The sequence below is a fragment of the Haplochromis burtoni genome, unplaced genomic scaffold, assembly GCF_018398535.1.
Source record: "Haplochromis burtoni strain Fernald_Lab_line unplaced genomic scaffold, NCSU_Asbu1 Contig_193, whole genome shotgun sequence".
NCBI lineage: Eukaryota > Metazoa > Chordata > Actinopteri > Cichliformes > Cichlidae > Haplochromis > Haplochromis burtoni.
The window spans coordinates 674,504-698,712 of record NW_024582554.1 but is presented as its reverse complement, the minus strand read 5'-3'; the positions used below and the strand labels follow the sequence as shown (position 1 = coordinate 698,712).

Genomic DNA, 24,209 nt, shown 5'->3' with positions numbered 1-24,209 from the left:
TCTTTGTTAGCTTTTTTTTCCACCAATGAGCTCATGGCCTGTATGACATCATCACAGGGTGACTAACGTTGAGGGGAAAACACCTGATCTCATATCAGAGGCAGATTACAGACAGAGGGACACTTTGTGTGAATCTTGCTCTATTTACACTGACTTTACATTTAGATTATTTTACATTACATTTGCATTTTGTTTATTTTTATATCCTCTGTGAATGTGTTAGCATGGCTGAATACAGGGGTTTAAATCCCTCATTAACACATCTGACTGAAAAAGCTAATGTTGTGAATACAAACAAGGATGTTTTTGGAAGCTGAGGCCAGCAGCACGGTAGTCAGAAGACTTAAAAGTCGTGGACTTTAGAGCTGATCTGAAAAATACTTTTAGTTTTACCACAGATCAGACTGCCGGTGACCATCACCCCACTCTACCACTGAGGACCAAGAGACAAAAAAAATCGTTTCTTCCTTGTTAATTACAGCTGAACAGCAGCCGTGCCCAGAGCGGTTGGAACGACATTAAAGCTTAAAAAAACTGAAGTTATTCAATAAAGTTATATTTAAAAACAAAATGAACTTTCAGTTTCACATTAAGCGATGCACCTCATCCACCTGGGTAGCTAGTCAGCGCCAGCTCTAAAGGCTCTAAACCAATGTTCCATAAACTGGTGGATGACTTCACTGTGGCCACAGCCATCCTTTATATACAGTCTCTGTTGCTTCTTGCCAAGGCAGCAGGGAACACTCTAACAAAGCCTGTGTACAACAAACACACATTGACTCACTGGCGGTTTCACGCAGCGAGGCATTAACACTTCCTTAAGGATTTCTATATTTCACTGAAGAGTTGTTGGAAAGCAAAGGCCGAGGAACCGCAGGATAATGAATACTGAATGCGAAACAAACCTCGAGACAGTGCTAATGTTTCTCTTTGTCTGCTTAATGTTGGCTGTAACACATTATGGGCCATCACTTTATATGGTTATTCCACAGTGGTAAACCACGTCTCACTTCAGTTCCCAGTTTACATCCATGCACAGGAAACTTGACGAGCGTCCTTTTCCATTTCTAGTAAGTGGAAGTAAGGGCTTGCCAAGAGCTGGAAGTGTGCTTAAAAGACACACTGTTATCACTCTGCACACCATCATCAAGCCTGGATGGAGTCCACTCGTGGACGAGTCATCAAAAACGAACACTTTTGCTGAGATTTGAGAAAAATATTCCAAAGACAGACTGGGCCATGTCGCGTAGCCGTGGGCTGCCGTTTCTCATTTAGTACATCTTTATGTCTTTAAAGCATGTTTTTGCAGAGATTGATTTAATTAAATTGCTATAGAAACCAATAACGTAGTACTCACTGCCTTACACTGACTTCAGGAAAACGCCTGAAACAAGACAAAAACTGTTGTTAGCTCTATTATCTCGTGTTCGCTGATCAGCTTTGGTGCGCGTGTTGTCTTTGCGCTCTGTAATGTTGGACTCTGGATAGCTGTCAGTGGGTGGGTGAATACTAAGGACAACAATGAGAGCCTAGAACTTCATCCGCGTATCAGATGTGATGCTCCGTGGTGTTGTTGAATATTGGACTAAATTATAAACACAGGTTGATAAAGGTATCGTGTATCACAGCTGCCACAAGGTTAGCGAGTACAGTAGCTTAGGCTCAGTACATACGGCTCTTTGAAGTCTATGTGTGATGTGTGATGGAGGGACTTGGTGGCAGTCGGGACCGTGTGAAAATACCAGAAGTCTGAGGGTCTCTGAGGCTCACAGACCCCCTGTGGTTTGAATTAGAGTGGATTACAACTCTCAGCAACAAAAGACACCTCTCGGCTCCCCCTCTGTGCTCGTCTGAACGAGTGACACAGCCCGCAAAACGTGGATGCTTTTATGCAGCAAAGCCACACTGCGAGTCTCGCAGGACGTCCATCGCCGTGCGCACACTGCTAACTTTAAACTATCAGGCCGAAACTCACAATCGTTGGTTCGTTTATTTTAAGTAACCAATCTAGAAAAGATGAAGCATGAAAGATGCTGCCACATGAAATCAGCTGTTGAAGCAAAGCTTTTCATTGCCAATTTTCACTTTTATGAACTTATTTAAAACGTTTGATTTCAAATACACCATATAACTGTTACGGTCCTGGGTCAGTGACTCAGTGTTTTGTTTTTTTATTTTCATCATCATCATCATTATTATCATTATTAATATTGATCTTGCTCCCCGGTCGTGTCCCTCTGTGTTCCCTTTGTTCAGATCAAGTCTGCGTCTCTGTGTTAGTTTTGCTTTCCCTTGTCTTATGTGTGATTCCTCCCAGCTGTGCTCTGCTCCGGTGTCCCATTCCCTGCTTATCCCTCAGTGTATTTTAGCCCTGTGTTTCGTCCTCGCTCCACGCTGTGTGCTTCTCCTTCCATGCTTCCCTGAGATTGCTGTCCGTAGTTTCCAGGTTTCCCGTTGTCTTTGTTATTAGTTTCTAGTTTTGGTTTTGTAAAATGATGCTACTGCGATGAAGCAGCCTCTTTTAGTTTATTCCTCTGAGTGTTTTGCATCCTGCCTGTCACACAGCCGTATCAAGACAATAACATCATCGCAACAATTTGTATTGATTGTTTTAGTCACCATTTAACTGTCGCTCTGGAAATGAGCTTCGATTTCTTTTTAAGAACAAAATAGACTGAAATAACTTGAATTGCATGATAGGAAGTGCATGCTGCAACAACTGGATATCAACTCAAACTGATGTGGACAATAAAACAACGTGTGAAGTGAATGGGGAACAAAGGGGGACGAGGATACAGCTGACTGATATATGCAGGGTTGGTTAATCCACAAAAGGGTTAGCTAGGCTGCCAGAGGCGAGAGCACTCACTGCACCAACTGTTTGCTACAAAACCATGTGCCGAATGAGGCCCATATGAATGCTACAGCTTTCCTTCTAAATAGGCAGGAGCTGGAACAGGTCAGCAACTGGTTTGAAGGTCACTGGTTCAATCCCCGACATTCTCCAGCCCATGTCTTGAAAGTGCCCTTGGCAAGATGCTGACATTATCCCCGGTGGAGTGTTCCAGCATGTGTGTAACTGTTAGAAAAGCTTCTGTGTCCATGGATGAATGTGGCTCGTAGTGCAAAGTGCTGTTGGATGTTCAGCGAGAGCAGAAAAGCACTCCATATGTACAGTCCCATGCACCGTGTTATCCCCTGACAGTCACTGTCAGGCCTGAGACTTTGCTTTAAAAAAATCTTCGATAGCAACAAATTATTCTGGCACAACTTCACCTACTTCCAAGGTGCATGGAGACAAACATTGGATGACGTGAAGGCTCCAGGATACTTAAAGCAAGAGGAAACAGCTTTATCAGGTGACCAGCGCTTTCCGGGGTCTGGCCTTTAAAATCTTTGGGCAGAGCGAACCAGCCCAAACTATTCATAGATCTGGAGTGTTAGTTGGTACAGAGCGAGTATTATGATGGTATCACTTTGATCTCAGAGACTATTTTCTACATTTTTACAAAGTGTTGCTCTCAGGTCGGCACAGATATCTGTTAAAAACAAGCATCCGGTTACAGAACGTGGCTGCCATGTGACCTTTTTGAGTGTCTTCAGTCAACTGACAGTAAAATGTCCAGTTGCAGCAGACCAACATAACCAGTCAAGAAAACCAGTGTTTGACGTTATGGCAGCTGTGACCAGTTATATGTTAATTCGTGGAGGTAATTTATAGCGTTTAGCTCAAAGCAAGACGCACAATCAACTACATACTGGCTTAATGTCAAGATGAAAAAATGTCGAGTCATCTTCTTTCAAAGTGTATGCTGCAAATTAGGAGGCTGAGTAGCTTTGTCTAACCGGAATAAAGCGCATTAGTCACCAGATGACTCACCCACTCTAAGCTACAATGACTTCACATATAGTAAAACACTACGCTGTTTGAAAAGGGACACTGCTGTCTTTGTCTCAAAAAGGAAACACTGCAGTCAACTGTATGATACTATATGATCGGCTGATTATTTCTGTGGGAGTCTTTATTCTATTTATATGTATGCATTAATTTCGAAACCCCTACTTATGGATCAGGTTTAAAGAGTTTTGGGTAACTCGACTTCCAGTAGCTGTGTGTGTGTAGCTGTGTAGTAATTAGGGCTGATGTACATATTTAGGAACGGGGCTGTAGAAGATCATTTTGGCCTGTGGCCTCAAAGCACATTAATGTGATGGAGGTATTGTTATTATTTTATTATCATTCGCTTTTTATGTTTTATCGATTGAAATTAACATGTTTCAGCTGGAATGATATTTGCAAAAAATGATAATTTAAAAAAATACGAGTTTTGTTACGATGAATATGAAGAGCTGACGTGATAACTGTATCGTGCAGTGTGTTCATGCTACCGAGGAGGCTTCGTAAACAACACAAATATGTGTGCTGTCTCTTTAAGAGCTGTCAATATTCGCTCCTTGCTAACCTCTCGCTGTCTGTTATTTTCTGCAACAAGATGGCTGTCGCTCCCGAGAGCAGAGTCCTCACTTTCAGCGTTTTTAAATGGAGCTCTTACTCGTCTACATATTTACCTGAGTGAGTATCTTTCCCATCCTCTGGCCCAGCGTATGCATTAGGTTTTGCGGTGGAAGGTGGTCTTTTGTCATCTCGGCGCACTTGTGTTTCTTCCACCCTGCGCGACTGGCCTAGCTTGTCTGCGAGCAAGCTAGCGCTAGCTACCGTGTGGGGCGTTTGGTTTCGGATATTTAGCCGCCCGATAATGATAATGTTGTTTTTCCGCTAAACGTTTGTTGCAAGCAATAGCTTACGATGTACTTTCTGTGTGATGAAATGACGCTCAGTAATTTCTGTGAAATGTGTGGGCAACTAAGGGACAGTTTCCTACTTCAGTGTAGGATATCAATTGGAGCGTTATCTCAAAACGTAAACAAAGCAACTGAATGGTGTATTCTTCTCTTATAGTTATATTATTCTAGAGTGACAACCCCGAAAACTTGGCATTGGAACACGCCCAGATTATTCTTTGTTACTTCCGTTGTCACAGCTGTATAATATTTTACGCTTTGATTACGTAGTGTTCACTTCGGTATCTTAATACGTGAAAAACGAACGTCCACGTTAGCTAACTGGACTCCAGAGCTGAAGTAGGCAACTAGCTGTTGGTATCTAACCATAGAGCTTTGCTTTAGCAGCTATGCTAATGAGCTTGGTTATAGGCTACCTGAAACTGTTGCAACGAAAGGAAAACTTACTTGTCGCTCACGCCAGCACCCATGTTTTAATCTAATATAAACGAAGTCACCATAGTTTCGCGGCTTTCGCCTGTTGCTGGTTCAGCACTCAGTAAACAGTTCAGCAGTAGCTGACTTAATGCTAGTTGGCTAACAACAACAGTTACCTAAATGAGCTTCCTAACAGAATGTAGCGTGACTACAAGAAAGTAGTTTTGTTATGTGATAAATCTACTGTCATAAGCTTCCAGGACACACAGGACCTGTATTCGGCCCAACCTTGCACTGCTGTCTTTCCGCGTTTTCTGCTCACTTGGTGGGATGGTATTCCACAGTGGGTAAATACTTGTCTCTTTATTTTGTTTAGGAATATCTTGGTGGATAAACCTAACGATCAGTCCTCCAGGTGGTCTTCTGAGAGCAACTATCCTCCACAGGTAGGTTCATTTCTGGTTAAGATGAGCTTTAATTTTGTTGACCTAGAACAGCAGTTGTCCATGAAAGTCGTGATTTGTGTAGCTTCATAGGGTCACAGTTCATGGGTAATTGGCTTGGCTAATTAATTAACATTAATATTTTAGAGAGGGGTGCATCTTGTGAAGGTGCATAAACAGGAAACTGTGCAGTCTGCACAGAGAGGCCAATGGGATTGAGAAACCCTTTGCTTTACTGGGAATGCTCTTAATTCTTTGGGAAATTTTGACATTTTAAGATGGGGCATTTGAAAACATGTCAATCACACTTCTGCGTCACGTCTGTGTTATTACTGATACAATAACCAGTACTCCATTTTCCCATTTTCTGTAACCTTCTCACCAAAAAAGTAACTACATGTCAGGTCACCGTACCTCTTTAACGGTTTGGCAGGTACTTGAACGTGTCAAGTAAAAGTAAGTGAAACATTCCAAAAATGATCATTAATAACAGTGTAATGTAGTCAAAGCTTAGCTGTGTTGGGAAGTTTGTAAGGGAAAATCTACCTGAAAAAGAAAGTGGAAGGTGTGGGTGCTGCCTCACCTTTGCCTTCTCTTCCTGTGTGCCCACCTTTTGTTAGTTTGTTTGTTTGTTTTAAACAAGTAACACTTGTGGGAATTCTTCCTGTGCATTTAACTTGATGGGTTTTCATCAACTTCTGTAACTCCACTTGAACACTTACATTCTTTGGCTCGACCTTGCTCCAGCTGTTGCTGGTAGACCATCATTCATCATGTCTGGTGCTTTTCCTCCTTATAATAATAATAATAATAATAATAATAATAATAATAATAATAATAATGATGATGATGATGATGGATTGGATTTATATAGCGCTTTTCAAGGCACCCAAAGCGCTTTACAGTTCCATTATACATTCACTCTGTTAGACTTATTTTTCTTGCAGGTGTGAATTCTCAACAGTTTATGCTGTTTGTGTTTTACAGTTTAATAAAAATGAATCCAATGCTGTTCAGTAGAACTATTAATGTTTATTTACACAGTGTTGTTTTCTAACTGAATGGTAAAGTCATGTGAAAAGCATATCTATGCTTTCAGTTGTTTGGGGGGGTTGGCCTCGCTTACAGTGTCTTGCTGGGCTTGTTTATATTTGAGTGCTCAGTACATGGAATATCTCAAGGCTGACCTTGATCTGCCTGAATGTAACATGGTTTTAAGTCAGGCCTCAGTTACTCAAGTTGATGTAAGAGTAGTGAGTGGATTAAAAGCTTCTCAGCAAGTATGAATGTGCCTAAATGTGATATTTTAAAAAAGTCAGTTATACACAAACTAACTGAAATAATAATTCAAAGGGTTGGACAAAGATAAGAAACATTAAGTGAATGTTTGTAATTCATAGTAAGGAGATGAGATGCAGCTCTGTCATCAGTTTTTACTTTAGGTCAAACAAATGTAACAATGTTAACAAAAAGGACGTTTATTTTGTCGATTACAAATAAGATGATAATAAAAAAGTGAATAGGAATTATATTGATATAAGAAAAACCTAAAAAAGAAAACCCAAATAGTAATGTTTTAATACCAGATGAGACAAATATGACATTTTTGGCAAAAACGATTCTATGTTTGGGCAGAATGAATGCCAGTATCTAAATTTCGCATGTGAAGCATCATGGTCTGGGTCTGTTTCAACTAGGGCTGTGCGCTATGACCAAGATCTCATATCCCGATAGAAGACATTTATCGCCCCGACAACGGTATATGTATCACAAAATTTCACATTTTCTGTAAATTCTGTGGATCTCAGGCAGCTCGACTTGTGTAAAGTGTTTTCAGCTGGGCGTCGAGTGTTTTGACTGTAACGGCCGCCATTTTCTTTGTATTTACTACAAAGCGTGCTCTAACCTTTGAGTCTGAGGTTTATTTTGAGCACCTGACGGCTCTTTGTTGCTTCTCATCTGTAAACTCCCTCACATGATTCTTGCGTAGGTGTATGAAAAGGTTTGTCGTGTTTGAGTCTGAGGTAGGGCTGTTCGATATAACGATATATATATCGGGATATGAGATTTTGGTCATATCGCACAGCCCTAGTCTGAGGTGGGGTTCGTTTTCCTGCATAATTGTACAGTTTTCTGGTCCGTGTCAGACATAAACAAACCATATGTTACAGAGGGAGCCCCTCGTTTAGGAGTAAGGTTAGAGAACTTTAAGGAATGAATGTAGCCACTACGGTGACCATCAAAACCATGAAAAAAAACAAATGATAGCTTAATATGAAACGACAGACGTTTTCATATCGTCTTTAGATATATGTCGTTCCTTAAATCGAACAGCCCTAATTTTAACTATGGCCTGGATGACTGAGCGCCTACACAGACGATGTAGATAAGCTACTCTTAGCTACTCTCTTATTTCCCAGGGGGTTACCACAGTGCACGGATCCCCATTTCACAACAAATACAACCTTCCCATTTATCCAGGTTTGTGACGGGTCCTCGAACAGCAGGAGGCTTCGTTTTTAAGGCTTCAATTCCAAAGAGTTCACTAACTTTATCTTGCAGCTGTATGAGGAGGTTCCACCTAGCAGTGAGCAGCAACAGCAACTGTTTACGTTCACGCTTCTGAAAGAAAAAGTTTGCCTTCCTCTCTCTTGAACTCATTGACTCCCTTTGACAACACCGTCATAGATAGTGTTGCACGACTTTGAGGTTAAATCTGAAAGTTTGCATTGACTGACAAGAGGAAGTGAAACATTGCAAAACAATGGTTAACCACTCACTTGGAGGACTGAGCACCCCAGACTCAAAATACTCTGTTTCTAGTACAGCAGCTGGGTGTTACGCAGGCTTCACAAATTCTAATAATTCTGCAGCTCAGGTATGTCCTTTATGCTTTAAATGAAGGAAAACTGCAGGAATCTGCCTGTAATTTAGAGTAGGAGTAGGCGGTGTTTGGATGGTAGAAAACTGCTGGTTAAACAATTGATTTGTCAATTTAAAGTAACAGTTCCCCATGAGAAATGATGCGGAACATTTCTTTCCATTTTTTATAAGACGTGGAGCATAAACTAAACAGTTTTGGGGCTTGGGGGGCATTCTGTCCTCCCCCTGGGAGATTGCATCCTTGCCGATGGGATCTGTTCATAAAGAAAACAACACTAACATTGTTCATTTGTGCTGCTTCTGAAAACCATATGATCGAATCCCAGAGTGGAAGCATTTTCACACGAATCCACACTGACAGCAGCAGGTCGTGTAGCTCACCGTCCACAGGGAAACCTTCAGCGTTGGGATACGTTTTTAACCCTTTAAAACCGGTCGGAGTGGGCATGCTCCGTTTTGCGTAACTATTTTTAAATCCCGGTAGCACTGCAACCACGTAAGCTAGCGCAATGATTTTTTTTGCATATGAAACCGGAGGAGTTGTACTTACATCTTATGCCATCAGCTTGTCCTCGGTCACAGTTTCCTTCCACATATATCTTTGCAAAAACTGCATAAAAAGCACTTGCAGCAACAAAAACATAATATTCCAGAAACAGGTTTTGCCGATCCGATCAGCTGTTTGTAACACTTCCTACGTCCATCAGCGCAAACTATCGCATGTCCGCCATGACCTGCCCGAAACCGGAAGTGACGTCATTTTGTGGAAATGTATGTTTTTTTTTTTTTTTTTTTTTTTTTTTTTTTTTTTTTTTAAATTAGTTATTTTTTTACCATCAGGGCCTCATGAGCCTATCTGGTGTTTTTAAAAGTTATGTTTGACTTTATGACTTTCTGTGTCGTTTCTGGGATGCTGAGGACTCAAATTGCACTGCTGGAAATAGTTTATTTTGATGCATATGCTGCTTTTTTTGCATTATAATATTTATTTTCGTTTTTCCTGCAGTATATAAAAATTGGTGTATTTCAGAAATAAAACTATGAAGAAACTTAAAATAAATTTCCTGTGGTGGGAAACTAGTTTGTGCAACTTTTAACTTTTTTGTATTTACAGTTTTGAGGGAGAAGTTTTTCTAGTTTTTTGCAATTTATGTAATTACTATGCACTTAATGCAGACATATTATTAAAATTTGGGCTGTAATGGTTGCAACTTGAAATGCTCCCAAAAATGGCCCCACAGCATGTAAAAATATACTATAAGCTCTGGTGGACTTGGTTCTATGGCAGGTCTTAAAGGGTTCAATTCAAACTGGTGTCATTGTCCAAAACATGACGTTCAAATCAGTAGCGTACCCCCACCTCCATCGACTAATTAAAAAAACTGTGTGCCAAATTACTGGTGAGTAAATTATAACCTTGGATGTGAGTCGTCACGGGAGGGTGATGGGAGGAGCCTATTGTTTCATCACACGTTGTCTCATTACAAACACAAAATGGAAAGTCAACTCAGTATTGCTACTTTTTTATTTACTGTAAAGGTGGGGAGTTTGTGTGATTCATTAATGCTTCATTTCAGATTGATATTGATGCTTTCACAGCGGATGTGAACATGTTGGTCTCTGTGGATTTAAATGCTTTCACATTTCCTGTTTAATCGGTGCTGTGGCCTGTGGCCATGGGTGGATTGTCATTTGATGTCTTGGCTTGTTAGAGCGCCAGTGACATGTGGATGCAGTTCATAGTGTGTTGTGCTGCCACTTACCTGATTCTGTAGTCGTTTAGATAAGGAGAGAATCCCTTCACAGCGACTGGGCAGGCATAATTTCAGGCAAATTTCCTGGAGCTCTCTACAAGCACTAAATACGTCATAACTCTGTTCTGTGCTTTCAGTCTGTTTCACCTGTCTTGATCTCTTTCCACAGTTTTTAATCTTAAAATTGGAAAGGCCAGCAATTGTTCAGAGCATCACCTTTGGGAAATATGAGAAGACTCATGTGTGCAACTTGAAGAAGTTCAAAGTGTTTGGTGGGATGAGCGAAGAAAACATGACCGAGCTTTTGTCCAGGTGAGATGCCCCTGTAGCTTCAGGGAGACATGTTTCTGTGTTTGTCTGGTCCTGTAGTGTCTTTATTGGTAGACACAATACCAGGAGAATGACAGTGCCATCAGAAGTGCTCTCATTTGTGGCTGTCGAGACGACTTCTAGTTGACAGAAATTCACTGGTTGAACAGATTTTTTTTCTAATTGTCTTAAGTAATAAATTGCCTCAGGTGTTATGTTGAATTTGAACTTCAATAAATTCAAAGAACAGAGGATTGTAAGTAGTTGTAAATGTGCAACTTCAATTGTTGCAAATTGTTTCTGGAGAACCTGCAACTGGCAAATGAGTCCATCCAGCTGAAGAGCTGCATTAGCAGGCTGCATGTTTGTTAACAGCCTGAACTGCAGCTGCAAGGCCACACATGAAGTCTAGTCAGCTGCCAGAGGTGGAGGGCTGTCCAGCAAATGGATTCAGTCGGTATCTCAACTCACCAGTAGGATTTGTGAAACAGCTGTGTCATGTTGATTGTCTTTCTCCATCTGCCAGTGGCCTTAAGAATGACTACAACAAGGAAACGTTCACCTTAAAGCACAAGATCGACGAGCAGATGTTCCCCTGCAGATTTGTCAAAATAGGTGAGAGCAGTTTGGCACGCTTTGTGTTGTCATGTGTTTGTTGCTGTTAACACTTCTTACCACTTGTTTAACTTCAGTGCCTCTGATGTCTTGGGGTCCGAGTTTCAACTTCAGCATCTGGTACATTGAGCTGCATGGAATTGAAGACCCAGATGTGGTGCAGCCCTGCCTTAACTGGTATAGCAAGGTAGGCCTCAGCCTGGATGTTAGAGGGGTGGGGCAGAGGTGGAAGAGTGGATTTGCCTTCCTGCGTAATATCAGCTTGAATGAAAACTTCTGGGACGTCAGAGGTGCTGATTACATTTGGAAACCCACAAACTCAGTTTGTCTCTGGGACAGTTTCTTTAATTGCATTCACATAGTTTCACTTCTGTCTTAAATTCATGTGTTGGATTCCATGTAATTTATGAATATTGTAGTTTATTACTTAATTACAAAAGATAGTTTGGCCTCTGTGGATTTTAGGCCATGCCTTTCAAATGTAAACAAAGAAAAACCTGCTTTTATCTGCTGATTCGAGTTTAGGCTTAAATTTATGCTCTAATCCTGTAGAGGCAAAGAGCTGCAGTTTCTTTTGGTTTCTCCCGCTGGTTGTCTGTCTCTGGACATTTCCCGTGATGTCTCCAGTGTCGGTTGTCGCCATTTGCTTCCACACACATTAGCAGACTCATTGCAGTTTGCGTTTGGTTAGGACTTTAGATATTTTACATGAGACAAATGAACTTTTTCTCAGTCCTCCTCCTCTGACGATGTAGCAGAGCCGAGCTGGCAGGCTCCTTTACTTTTGTTGTCTTAAAATATCTCCAGACTGCTGACAATTCTCATCGTCCGCCTACCTGCTCACATGAGTTAATGTTGCTGTAAAGTGGTATCGTGTGGTCTCTGCTGTACATGTGTTGCTAGCTTAATCATTAACTTGCATATGATGGAGCCGGGACATTATAACCGTGCTTCTCACGACCACCTCGTTTCTTGTATATTTTACTACAACATGAAGAATATAAAAAAACTGTACCTGCTACTGTTCGAGTTAACCAGCAGCAGCCGTGTTCTGATCAGGGAGGTTCCTGCAAACAAAGAACTAACAAACTGCTGAAATGTGTGGTGCTTTTGGATTAGTGACTAACATTAACAGTGCTAACACAAGCCATTCCTTCCCTGACCCGTAACCATCAACATATCTGTGCATGTGGTTTGTTGCTGCTTCACTAGTTCAGCTGTTTCCAGTTTACTTTAGTTTACAAATTATAGCCGATATACAGCTGTTTATTTAAACATCTCAGAGTGCGCCCAAATGCTTGATGGAGCTGCAGACGCTGGTGATAGCGTAGCATACTCCGCCGGATGGTGGACGTGTACATGCTCATGCAAGTTAGTCGTGTTTGAGTACTTTGCTCGCACTTTACATCTGCACAAGCAGCACACCGCTTTGAGTACATCCTTAGGTTTACCCCTTTCATCCAAAATTGGCGACTTTATATATTTTTTAATGCTGTCAGTGTTAATGTGCCGTCATCACGACTAACACGATTAATAATTAACCCATCTGGAGCACGGACTGAGTCAAAATCCCCAAAATGTCTCTGTTAACACATTTCAGACAGTTTGTTCTCTCTCTCGCACGCACACACACACGTGTGTGTATATATGTGTGCATGTATATCTTGTTCAGTTTCATGTCACTAAAAGAAGCTGTAACTTAGATGTTCTGTCTTGTTCAGAGTCGGCTGAAGGACCAACGACTTCACACACAAAAAGAATTTCCCAGAGACTCGATGTTCCATATATTTTTGATGCTGCCTCCTTGTGACAGTACACGGCCACAACATGGTTCAGTGCACACGCTTTGTGTAGGACCAATGCACAGATACACCGGTCCCTTAACAATGGCAGAAACATCTAACTAACTATATGAACCAGTCGTGCACAGGACGACAGTAGCCGCTGCTCTGAACAACAGTATCCTGCAGGTTTTGGCAGGCTACACCTGTCGGGTGTTTGCATGGCTGAGCGGCTGCATCTAGTCCTCCAACTGTAAAGCATCCAGTGCGGTGGTGCAAAGCACCCACCCCTAGACGCTATAGAGCAGCGGACACGTGTTCTCTGGAGTGATGATTCAGGTTTCTCCATCTGACAATCTGATGGATGAGTCTGGGTTGGTGGTTGCCAGGAGAATGCTACTTGTCTGACTGCGTTTTGCCAAGTGTGAAGCTTGGTGGAGGGGGACTGTGGGGTGGGACTGTTGGCTCAGCCCGTTAGTGAAAGGAACTCTTAATGCTTCAGCAAATCAAGACACTCTTGACAATTTCATGCTCTCAACTTTGTGGGAACAGTTGGGGATGTTGCCGTCCTGTTGGAACATGGATAAGGGAGTTTGGTGTGGAAGAACCTGACTGGCCTACACAGATCCTGACCTCGACCCCAAAAAAGCACCCTTAGGATGAATTGGAGTGGAGACTGGGAGCCAGGCCTCGTCCAGCATCACTGTGTCTGACTTCACGAATGCTCTTCTGGAACACGATGCTCATAACCACCGTATGGATTAAGAATCGAACGTCGCTTGAGTTCATATACGTGTGAAGGCAGTATGATGTAAAATACTAGACTGGTGGCATCATGCGCTGCGTTGTGTTTGTTTTTTAAAAAAGCTTTGAGGCGTAATACTCAACCTTCAGTGTCATTTGGTTTCACACGTGTTTGATAGACCTGATGCTGAGTCGGGTGTGGTCCAAGCATTCGTGCAGTGATTTGAACTCATCAGTTTGCTCTCCATCATGTCCTTATAGTACCGAGAACAGGAAGCCATCCGCCTTTGCCTGAAGCACTTCCGACAGCATAACTACACAGAGGCCTTCGAGTCGCTGCAGAAGAAGACTCGAATAGCTCTGGAGCACCCCATGCTAACCCACCTGCACGACCGACTGGTGCTGCAAGGAGACTTTGATGCCTGTGAGGAGCTGATAGACAAAGCTGTGAGAGGTATGCAGCCATAGTGTTTGTTCTGACTGAGAGAAATGCTCATGGGATTACGCTTGTTTTCTTTCTCATATTTGATTCATGTGTCCTCTTGCTAGATGGCTTGTTTAACCAGTACATCAGCCAGCAGGAGTACAAGCCCAGGTGGAGTCAGATCATCCCCAAATGCAACAAAGGTACAAGCGCCCAAGAAATCAACCGCGACGACATGAACAGTGAGCCCATCTTTCCAGTGGGAAATGTTCCCGCTTATCACACATTTCAATACATGCTGACAACTTTGCCACCTGTCTAAAGCAGCGCTGTCTTTCTTGTCTGTTTGCTGCCCCGCCCATCCCTTCGCTCCACCCCATTTTGCCTGATCCACCTCTCTGCTTCGTCGTCTGTCCCCCCCACGCTCACACTCCATCTTTGTCTTTTCCATCCTCTTTTCTCTTTGCAGGTGACGGTGACGACAACAGGCCGGGGATGAGGGGAGGACATCAAATGGTCATTGACGTCCAAACTGGTGAGACTCACACAGCGCACTGTTATGACTTGGCTATGACTCACGTCCTCCTATGCACACTGAGCTCTGCTGCCGTTTAATCAAATGAACCCTCCACAGTTCCCCCACCTCGAACGTTCTCCTTCCAACCAAACCGTTCTATTTGTGAAAACACATTAATCTCGGCTTTTGTTTCGACAGACGCACCGCTGCTTTTTAATGAATTAATTTATTTTAACCCTTGGATCTGACAACATTGTTGGCAGTGTACTTCCCTGCTGGCTGCCAGGAAAAACAAAAGCCTGCATTGTTAGTGTGTGTATGTGAGACTGAGTGATGCAGTGTCTGCAGCTCGTGTATGAGCTGGGAGAAGGCAGCACACACTGACCTCTGTGTCCCACCATAGGAGTCGTGGTGCAGGACATCCCAGTGATTTCTCTGTCCGGTGCCTGATATCGTTTACATTCTCGTAATTAGTGTTATTTTATTTTATTTAGAATTTCTTGTCAGTTTGTTTTATTTATTTAAACGCAAGGAAGGACCAGTTAAGCTATGGCGTCACAGCCCCCTATCTGAGTCCCTTTACTGGCTGTTGGGATTTGTACTGTACGTTCTGGTTATGATAAACCGCTCTCTATTTGAACACACAGCTTATCTGGTAAATGTTTACGGCATGAGAGGCACAAAGGGACAGAACACTTGGTTATCCAGGGTTTTCCTGAGGTTTCTGGATGATGTGCAGCATTTGTTGTGGTTGTGTGGGAGGCTGCACTGATTGTGTTTCAGTAAAGCCTGTTGGTTTGGACATTTTGTTGTCATTACAACAATTTACATGAAACAATACAAACCCAAAGAAAAACTCTGGAAGACCTTTTAGAAAGCTTGCACAAGACAACAGTTTAAAAAATGACAGTCTGGCTGCTTGGAGGCAAAATACAAAGAATGCAGTAGATTTAACAAAGTTGATGAATATATTTTACTCAGTAATTTAACAATAAACTTATACCATATAAAATTATATTTCTATCACATGAACCTCGAGTCCTTTCAGACAGTTGCCACATGGTGGGAGTTATTATAGCGTGACACGTGGAAAGCTGCAGTTAATAGTAGGGCTGTGCGATATGACCAAAATCTCATCTCCCGATATAAAACATCTGTCGTCCGATAACGATATAAATCACAACAACGTAACATTTTCTGTAAACTCTTGATGAAGTGTTTCCAGCTGGACGTCGTGTAGCTGAGTCGAGTGTTTTAACCGATGCATGAAACGACACATTTTTAGACATAAGTTGTAACGGCGCCGTTTTCTTTGTGAGTATTTATCACACGGCGTGCTGCGGGGAAAAGCCTGTTCTAACGTTTGAGTCTAAGGTTTATTTTTTAGCACCTGGCGGCTCTTTTTTGCTTCTCATCCGTAAATAATCTGCTCTTTCACGTGATTCAGTTTATTTTGAAAAGTCTCAACAGGATCTTGAGCTTTATTGTGAAAGGTTTATGTGGAACATAAACAAGCGGACACGCGATGGTTTTAACGTCGTTGTTGCTAACGACAACACATAAAAACAGGCGCTTGTCCGTCCGTAGTGTGGTTATATTAAATATAAGAGAAAGAGAGAACTTTAAGAAATGAATATAACCACTACAGTGACATCAGAACATGAACAAATATTGCTGTAAACAGTTTATTTTGCGACACCATGAAACAAACGATAGCGTAAAATGAAACGATAGATGTTTTTATATCGTCATCCGATATATATCGTTACATCGAGCAGCCCTAGTTAGTAATGTGATTAACAAAATACAAACTAACACCTGAAACATGTCAGCGGAAACCAGTTTGTCTTATGTTGAGCTGAGGATGTCAGCAGCTCTCAGCTCCCACGCCAGCTGGTCAAAGTTTGCATTGCAAACATGGTGCCAACCAAACTAAACCAATCATACTCATGTCATGCTAGCTGCCTTCATCTGACAAGACCTGCAGTCAGCAAAAAGATGGACTGACAGGAAGGCACGGAGGCTGTTTTTGCAGAAATGTTGATTTGCTCTGTAGTTTTAGCTCGGCCTCTAGATGATGATACAAAATAACATTTTTGTTATGGACTTTCAAATGTTGCTTTATGGCAGAATTATTAATTATTGGATATAATTACATATATTTGCCTCATTCCAAGTGCTCATTTGCAGCCGTTTCCAGGCTTATGTACACTCGGTCATATACATCATATACTGCCACAGATGCTGATATGCTTAAAAAGAACTTGAATAGGGGATTTCCACTTTATATGAAGCAAACACATCATGATCTCATGGTGAAACCAGTGTTTTATAAACACCCAGCTCATATATTCCTTTTCTCTCCCGTCACCTTTGTTATGTTTTTGCTTAATCGCCCTTCTGGCACAAAACGGGCTTTTTAACAAAGCTGTTGCTTCACGAGCGTCGTATTTACCTCCACACAGTGTGTCACTTCAAAGGGGGAATGTGATCTGAAAGCACTTTAAATCCCAAATTCCTGCTAATCCTTTACACAAATCAACCGATTGTTGGTCGTTTCCAGTGACTCATAATACTTTGTGTCTTTACAACTCATTCTCGCAGCTTCCTACATCTCCCATCTGCCTGAGCTACACTGGCCTGAATTTGACCCAAACAAAGTTTCACAACAGAGAGAGCGCTTTAAAGAGCCATGCTACATTGCAACGCGCCATCTCTCGGCTTGCTTGTCAAATCATGGAAAATGTAGCTTTAGCTTTACCCTGTAAGCGAAAGCATAAATCATCTCAATTTTGCATGTTTGCATGCTGACCCCGTCTGACCGAAGAGTCCGCTGTGCAGAGTAGACCACCGTTTGAACCCCCACCACCATGTGTTATTGATAAAACGTAGTTCTGAACAGAGACTTGTGATGGTGGGTGCTGTGAACTGCAACATATCTTTTCTGATTTCATGTACAATAAGAAAACAGATGCTTATTTAACCTCCTAGGACCATCCACATATGTGGACGTCACATTTTGGGACGTCTAGACCAAAATACTTAATTTCTCTCTACAAGGGCCTGACATCCACTTACGAGGACATCATGCTGCCACTGTTCTATCAAAATTTGAAACAAATGTCCTCATATGTGGATCTCATTTTTCTCAGAAACAAAAATTAGGTAAAAATCTGGTGATGCTTTGTTTTTTTTGTTTTTTTTACGGCAGCACGGTGGCACGGTGGTTAGCACTGTTGCCGCACAGCAAGAAGGTCCTGAGTTCAATTCCACCATCAGGTCTTTCTGTGTGGAGTTTGCATGTTCTCCCCGTGTTTGCGTGGGTTCTCTCCGGGTACTCCGGCTTCCTCCCACCGTCCAAAGACATGCAGCTTGTGGGGATAGGTTAATTGGATAATCCAAATTGCCACTAGGTGTGAATGTGAGTGCGAATGGTTGTCTGTCCCTGTGTGTTGGCCCTGCGACAGACTGGCGACCTGTCCAGGGTGTACCCTGCCTCTCGCCCTATGATAGCTGGGATAGGCTCCAGCGCCCCCCTGAACAGGATAAGCGGAAGCGAATGGATGGATGGATGCTTTGTTTTTACATTCTTTAGGTCCCAATCAGCCCAAATAGCAAAGACACATTCAAAATGCTGAAAGAGTTCGGGTCTTAGGAGGTTAAGGGAAAAACGGCAACCTTGTTTGCAGGAGCATGGTTACAAAAGGCTCAGTGCTGGTCATTTCTAACCCACAGAGACGGTGTACCTGTTTGGAGGCTGGGATGGGACGCAGGATTTGGCAGACTTCTGGGCCTACAGTGTGCAGGAGAACCAGTGGGCCTGCATCTCCAGAGACACAGAGAAAGAGGTGATCAAACACTCACCAGTGTCTTCTGATTGTTTTTGACTAGAAAAGAAAAATCACTGTCTGTGCATGTTAGACACACGTGTAAGCATGTCTCCTGTGTAACAGAGTGGTCCGAGTGCTCGCTCATGCCACAAGATGTGCATCGACTCACAGCGGCGACAGATCTACACGCTGGGCCGCTACCTGGACTCCAGTGTCAGGAACAGCAAGTCGCTGAAGAGCGATTTTTACCGCTATGACATAGACGCCAACACCTGGACGCTACTAAGCGAGGATACGTCGGCCGACGGAGGGCCAAAGTTGGTGTTTGACCACCAGGTAGCTGCAAAGGCAAAACGATCTCTTACACTCCACTTTCCCTCCATATTCAACATCCCTGTCCCGTCCATTCACCGTTCTTCCTCTGTAGATGTCGTAAACCTTTAAGCCGTCCTCCTCCTCCTCTGTCTGCCGATAACTCGACCTGACCTGTCCCTCTGAGTTAATCATTATCAGTCCTGTTCCTTCCTGTCACTTCCAAAAACAAAAATCTTCAACTGTGTCACCTCCAGCTGCTTTTTGTTAGTGCCTCCGTCTCCAAAGCAAACATCATAACAGGTCTCACCATCGTCTTGGGCACCTTCCCTTTGACTCTTGCTGCTAACCTTCTGTCACACATCAGACCTGACACTCAGCTCCACTCACCCCCGTCAGAGTACTCACTGCATCTTCCTCGTGTTTGTCCATTGTGTCCGAACACTGTCGGACACAACAGGGGCCTCCACTCCTGAACCAACAGGAGGTGTGATGGAGGGGCTGTGTGTAGTCTGAACCTGGCTTAAGTTTAACAGCTCAAGGAGAAGCCTGATTAGTAATTGCAAATCTTTAGTTTTAGCTCTAAATGTCTTTAATTTTTGTTCACACATTTTAAAACATTTCCAACCTTCATGTACGTGGAGTAAAAGTATGTTTGCACTAGGTGTTCACCCCGTGACGTATAACTAAATACAACTCTTGTATTCGGTGCATCGTTTCCTTGCGTACGAGACAAAAGGATTCAAAAATGTTTTCATCAAACCTGCACATAAATAAAGACCACAGGGGGAAAGGGTAGGTGCACCTTGTGTAGTTTCCTTGTGTATGTCAGATAAAGGAAAGTGGCACAGCTAATGTTAAATATACATTGGTTTCATTTCACTGCTGCGTTGGTTTGAAAGGGCTTAGTCTTGCTGCCACTTTTAGCTCCAGCAGAAGTCAACTTCAGACCTGGCTAAGCACAAGCTGAAAAACACGAGCAGCTCTTTGTGGTCATACTCTGTAGCTGCTGCTGGCGTTCATGTTTGTTTGATCGACAAAGCTGTGACGCACACGTGACCTCACAGCAACAGTGGAGACTTGTCTGTGCTGTGCTCTCCTCACTCTTTGAGAGGCAGCGTTTAGATGCTGCAGCTTAACTATTTTTACCATCATCCAAAAGCAGCTCTAAGATGTCACCTTAGGGTTGGGGTGAAACTAAGGCAGATGTTTGTCACTTTGGACCAGGGCTGTTGCTGGCGACCAAGAAACGTTCAGGCATTAAGTTAAACTTGCAAACCAAGAGCATTTTAAACCATTTTCCACATTCTTGCTGCTTCACTGCGCAGCACCTCTAATCCTGCATTATCAACATCACATGTTCTACTAAAATATGATATGAACGTGTGTTACTACAGAAGAGCTTAACTTATTATTAAAATATACCAAATATAGATCTGAATCCATCCATTTGCTCCCACTTATTTTGAAGTTGGATCTTGGGTTCAGCAGGAAGCCCAGACTTCCCTCTGGGCCCTCCTCCTCCAGGGAAACATCGCCTAGGCCAGTCGATAGGTGTAATCTCTCCAGCGTCTCCTCCCAGTAGGACGTGCTGGGCCTGAACACCTTACCCAGGAGTTGACAGCCTTAGCTGTCTCCTCCTGATGTGGAGGAGTAGCACTAATAGAGAGCCCATCTCATTCTGATGGTGTTAACAAAAATATCAGCCTATTAACGGATTCGTTTTTTTAAACAACGATGCGCCATCTGGTGGCAGATGTCTGCATAACATTTAGGACAATAATTGACCAGCATTGGGCATCAAATTAAAATTTCAGCAGTTAGTTAAACGACTCGTAAGAACAGCAACGAGCAATCGAGTAGTCGTGTAGTCGCACACATCCCCACTTTGGACATTTGTTAGGCAGAATGATTTTAAAGCGGAGTCGTGTCCAAGAAAACACAAGGCAGTTAAAAAGCTTCAACTCAAAAAAACAAATGGAGAAAATGTAATGAAGGAAGCTTTGATTTAATCTGAAGCATTTAAATCAAAGTAAATTAGTTTCAGCTCAGAGATGCATTTTTATTAACAGTGACAAACTGCTCTTCCTGCAGATGTGCATGGACTCTGAGAAGCACATGATCTACACGTTTGGGGGTCGGATCCTGACGTGTAATGGAAGCGTGGATGACAGCCGGACGTCGGAGCCGCAGTTCAGCGGCCTGTACGCCTACCACTGCCAACTGGGGACGTGGAGCCTCCTGCGGGAGGACTCGTGCAACGCTGGCCCAGAGGATGTTCAGTCCCGTATCGGGCACTGCATGCTCTTCCACACTGTGAGTGCGTCATTGGATCTATTTCTATATCTATTACAATCCCGTCAGCGACTGACTTTAATGTTGGCCATTATTTCTGTTTCTTCGCCAGAGGAACCGCTGCCTCTACGTGTTTGGTGGTCAGAGGTCAAAGACGTACCTCAATGATTTCTTCAGTTACGATGTGGATGGAGATCACGTAGAAATCATATCTGATGGCACCAAGAAAGACTCTGGGATGGGTAAGAACAGCTCACATTGGATGATGAGGTCCGCTGGTTTATAGAGCTGCACACAGGGAGAGACGACACAGATTAAGCTATCAGTAACAACAAATACAGGTGGCCTGTAATCATCGTAGCGTATTTTCAGACCTCATCAGTTTTTTACACTGCCGGGTTTCAAAAGTGGTGATTTAGATTTTAGTGGTGTCCCTCATCAGTCACCGAGTGTCAGCTCGACTCGGTTCACTTGAACAGCGTAGCTGGTACCAGGTATTATCACTTACTGAGAAACCCTGAAAACCAAGTTGAGCCGAGGAACCGTTGGAAAAGGAACATTCGCCGTTTTCTTTTAGAGGAATCACAGATCCTGTATTCAGGGCAGTGCTCTACTTTAAGCGTATATTAAGGGTTTGTCCCGACCCTGAAAACGATGCTACTGAACACATCCCTGGAAACAAATATCACCCTTTTATTAAACTAGCTCGCTAGCTTCAGTTCTGAAACGTATTGATAAATTCATACTAAAAACCTACAGCTTTGTTTGAGAGCACTCCTCTCGTGGTAGATATTCATTTGCATGTTTGTGGTAGCTGCCTCGTAGTCTTCTGGGCTCTGTTTGACTCAGCTACATTAACAATATGATAAAATGATCGAGGCTAATAGATTCTGTGAGCTATCAGAACAGAGATGACGATTGTCTGGTTAAGGAGCTCCTCCACTCTTCAGACACTTCCTGCCAGATCGACTAAAATGTCTGCTACAGTCTCAGCTTCACCTCAAAGCCAGTATAAATAGACCTTGTCTACCCACCACTTACCTCTGTCTTACCCTGCTGGAGCTAGCATCAAATCTGTATGATTTGATGATGCACAGGAAAGAAAAATGTGAGCAGGAAAGAACCGAAAGGATTTGATTATGAAGCCAAACACGTCTCATGTTGATGTGAGCTCAGCACTGAAACGCCAGCTTGTCCTGTTGTGCTGACTGGTAACTGTCGACTATAACAGATGTAGTTTGCAGGGTGAAGCTAACACATTCGGTTCTTGAAGTTGTTGGAGGTTTTTTGTTTGTTTGGTTGGGGTTTTTTGAGGGCGGTGCAGGCAGGTCGTGTTGGTTTGTGTGTTTGCTGATGTTTGTTGAGCTGATAAAAACGTTGCATTTACGATGACCTGACAAACAGAAAACGTCACTCCCTTCATGCACGCTCCTCTTCGGTATCGCCAACTAGATGCTGAACTGCAGTCGCAACATATGCACATCTGCACTTCTGCACTTATTCCAGTGTTGTGCCAAAACTCCAAACCGTCCGACCCCTGACTGCGACTCTTCATCTGTGTTTGTGTGACATCCGCTGCTGATTCGTACCTGAACACACCTGCCTTTCATAAGGCCCAGTGACCTGAAAGAAGTCCAGTCAAAAGCCAAAGTGTACGAGCCTGTTTAAGGAGTACAAAGTACAGATATGTGTTTAAAAATTTAAGGAACAAAGGTATAAATAACTTATATTATTACTACTCATTGACCCAGCACTGGCTCCCCTCACAAAGCTTTACAGTCTGTTGCTCTGTCGGAAATATCATTAATAATTCATTAAACACACATTGGTTGAGTCGATCAGTTGAATTTCACACATTTAAATGGTAATTTTCCAGAAATGAAATCGGCGCATCACCACAGCATCTCATCCTGAGTCAGCTGAGTGCTGAGCTGTCAGCAGCTTGTTTCATGCTCTGCCCATCGTGTGGACGATTCAGGGAGGGAAAAGCAGCCGTGCTGACAGTGGAGTCACGATTCCATGTTGCTGCTGTGAGCTGAGCTGTGGCTACTGTTTCTACTGGACATTAGATTGACCTGCCAGCGTCATAACGTGTGAACCTTTTGTTATAGCTGACCCAGAACTCCGCATTTGTGGTTTTAATTGAATTCCTGATTTTATGAAATGGCGCAGTATGAAGATGTAAACGATGTGTGCTTCAGGCCTGCAGGCAGACTCGAGCTCCTCGTTAGGATTTGATATCATAACCGTGCACAGTTCCTCCTGTGCTTCGCTCTAATCATTGATCTGCAGAGACCCCGCCCCCGTGCTGTTTTAACCTGGCTCGATCCTTTAGCCCGCTGTAATCGTAGAAGATCAACCGTGTGTGCTGGGATGTCTGATCACACCGAGCTGCATTTGCATGCTGTTCATTGTTTCTTTCTGTGTCAGTCCTTGTTGCCATGGTGCTCGTTGCTATGTTATCGAGTAGTTTTCTTTGATAGCCCCTAACGCTGCCGCTTTCTTTCATTTTGTGGAGACAGAAGTTTTGCTATTATCAGCATGAAACCCTGACCTGATTTAGCTAAATCAGACCTGCAGGTAAATGTGTTTGTCTTTGACCGTCTGTTTGCTCCGCTTGTGTATGCAGTGCCGATGACGGGCTTCACCCAGAGAGCCACCATCGACCCTGAACTCAACGAGATCCATGTCCTGTCCGGCCTCAGTAAAGACAAGGACAAACGCGAGGAAAATGTGCGCAACTCCTTCTGGATCTACGACATCGCCCGCAACAACTGGTAGGAGACGGAGAGATAAACACTCGCTTCGTCCTACTAAAAACTTCCTCTGATCATAACCACAACAACACTCACAGGAAGTACTTTCACACACCAGCTCTTTGTAGCCAAGATGTTCACCACAACACACAGCAGAGCATGCATGCAAACACTACTCGCATGCGCTTCGCACTCAACATTTCTATACAAATGTCAGCACTGCAGAGTATTTCACGACCTCTCCACACACAGCGCTGGTAATCCCTGAGAGGTGTGTGTGTGCGCGTGTGTGTGTGCGCGTGTGTGTGTGCGCGTGTGTGTGTGCG

At 43.1% G+C, this 24,209-nt stretch overlaps 1 protein-coding gene across 4 annotated transcripts in view; it reads left to right on the top strand.

Annotated features, from left to right (window-relative positions):
- The first annotated feature begins 4,438 nt into the window (after positions 1 to 4,438).
- mkln1 (muskelin 1, intracellular mediator containing kelch motifs) overlaps positions 4,439 to 24,209 on the top strand; it is a 26,640-nt gene continuing 6,869 nt past the window's right edge. For 3 of the 4 annotated variants that reach the window (XR_006055010.1, XM_014337824.2, XM_042226054.1), the window contains exons 1-13: positions 4,439 to 4,573; positions 5,597 to 5,666; positions 10,470 to 10,612; positions 11,136 to 11,224; positions 11,302 to 11,411; positions 14,011 to 14,203; positions 14,299 to 14,415; positions 14,643 to 14,708; positions 18,426 to 18,538; positions 18,644 to 18,856; positions 20,927 to 21,148; positions 21,240 to 21,369; positions 23,757 to 23,904. Coding sequence is in view for 3 of the 4 variants with exons in the window: in XM_014337824.2 (XP_014193310.1) it covers positions 4,494 to 4,573; positions 5,597 to 5,666; positions 10,470 to 10,612; positions 11,136 to 11,224; positions 11,302 to 11,411; positions 14,011 to 14,203; positions 14,299 to 14,415; positions 14,643 to 14,708; positions 18,426 to 18,538; positions 18,644 to 18,856; positions 20,927 to 21,148; positions 21,240 to 21,369; positions 23,757 to 23,904 (1,694 nt within the window). In the remaining variant the exon portion in view is untranslated. The remainder of the gene's footprint in view (positions 4,574 to 5,596; positions 5,667 to 10,469; positions 10,613 to 11,135; positions 11,225 to 11,301; positions 11,412 to 14,010; positions 14,204 to 14,298; positions 14,416 to 14,642; positions 14,709 to 18,425; positions 18,539 to 18,643; positions 18,857 to 20,926; positions 21,149 to 21,239; positions 21,370 to 23,756; positions 23,905 to 24,209) is intronic. The other variant, XM_005935329.3, reaches the window with a different exon arrangement.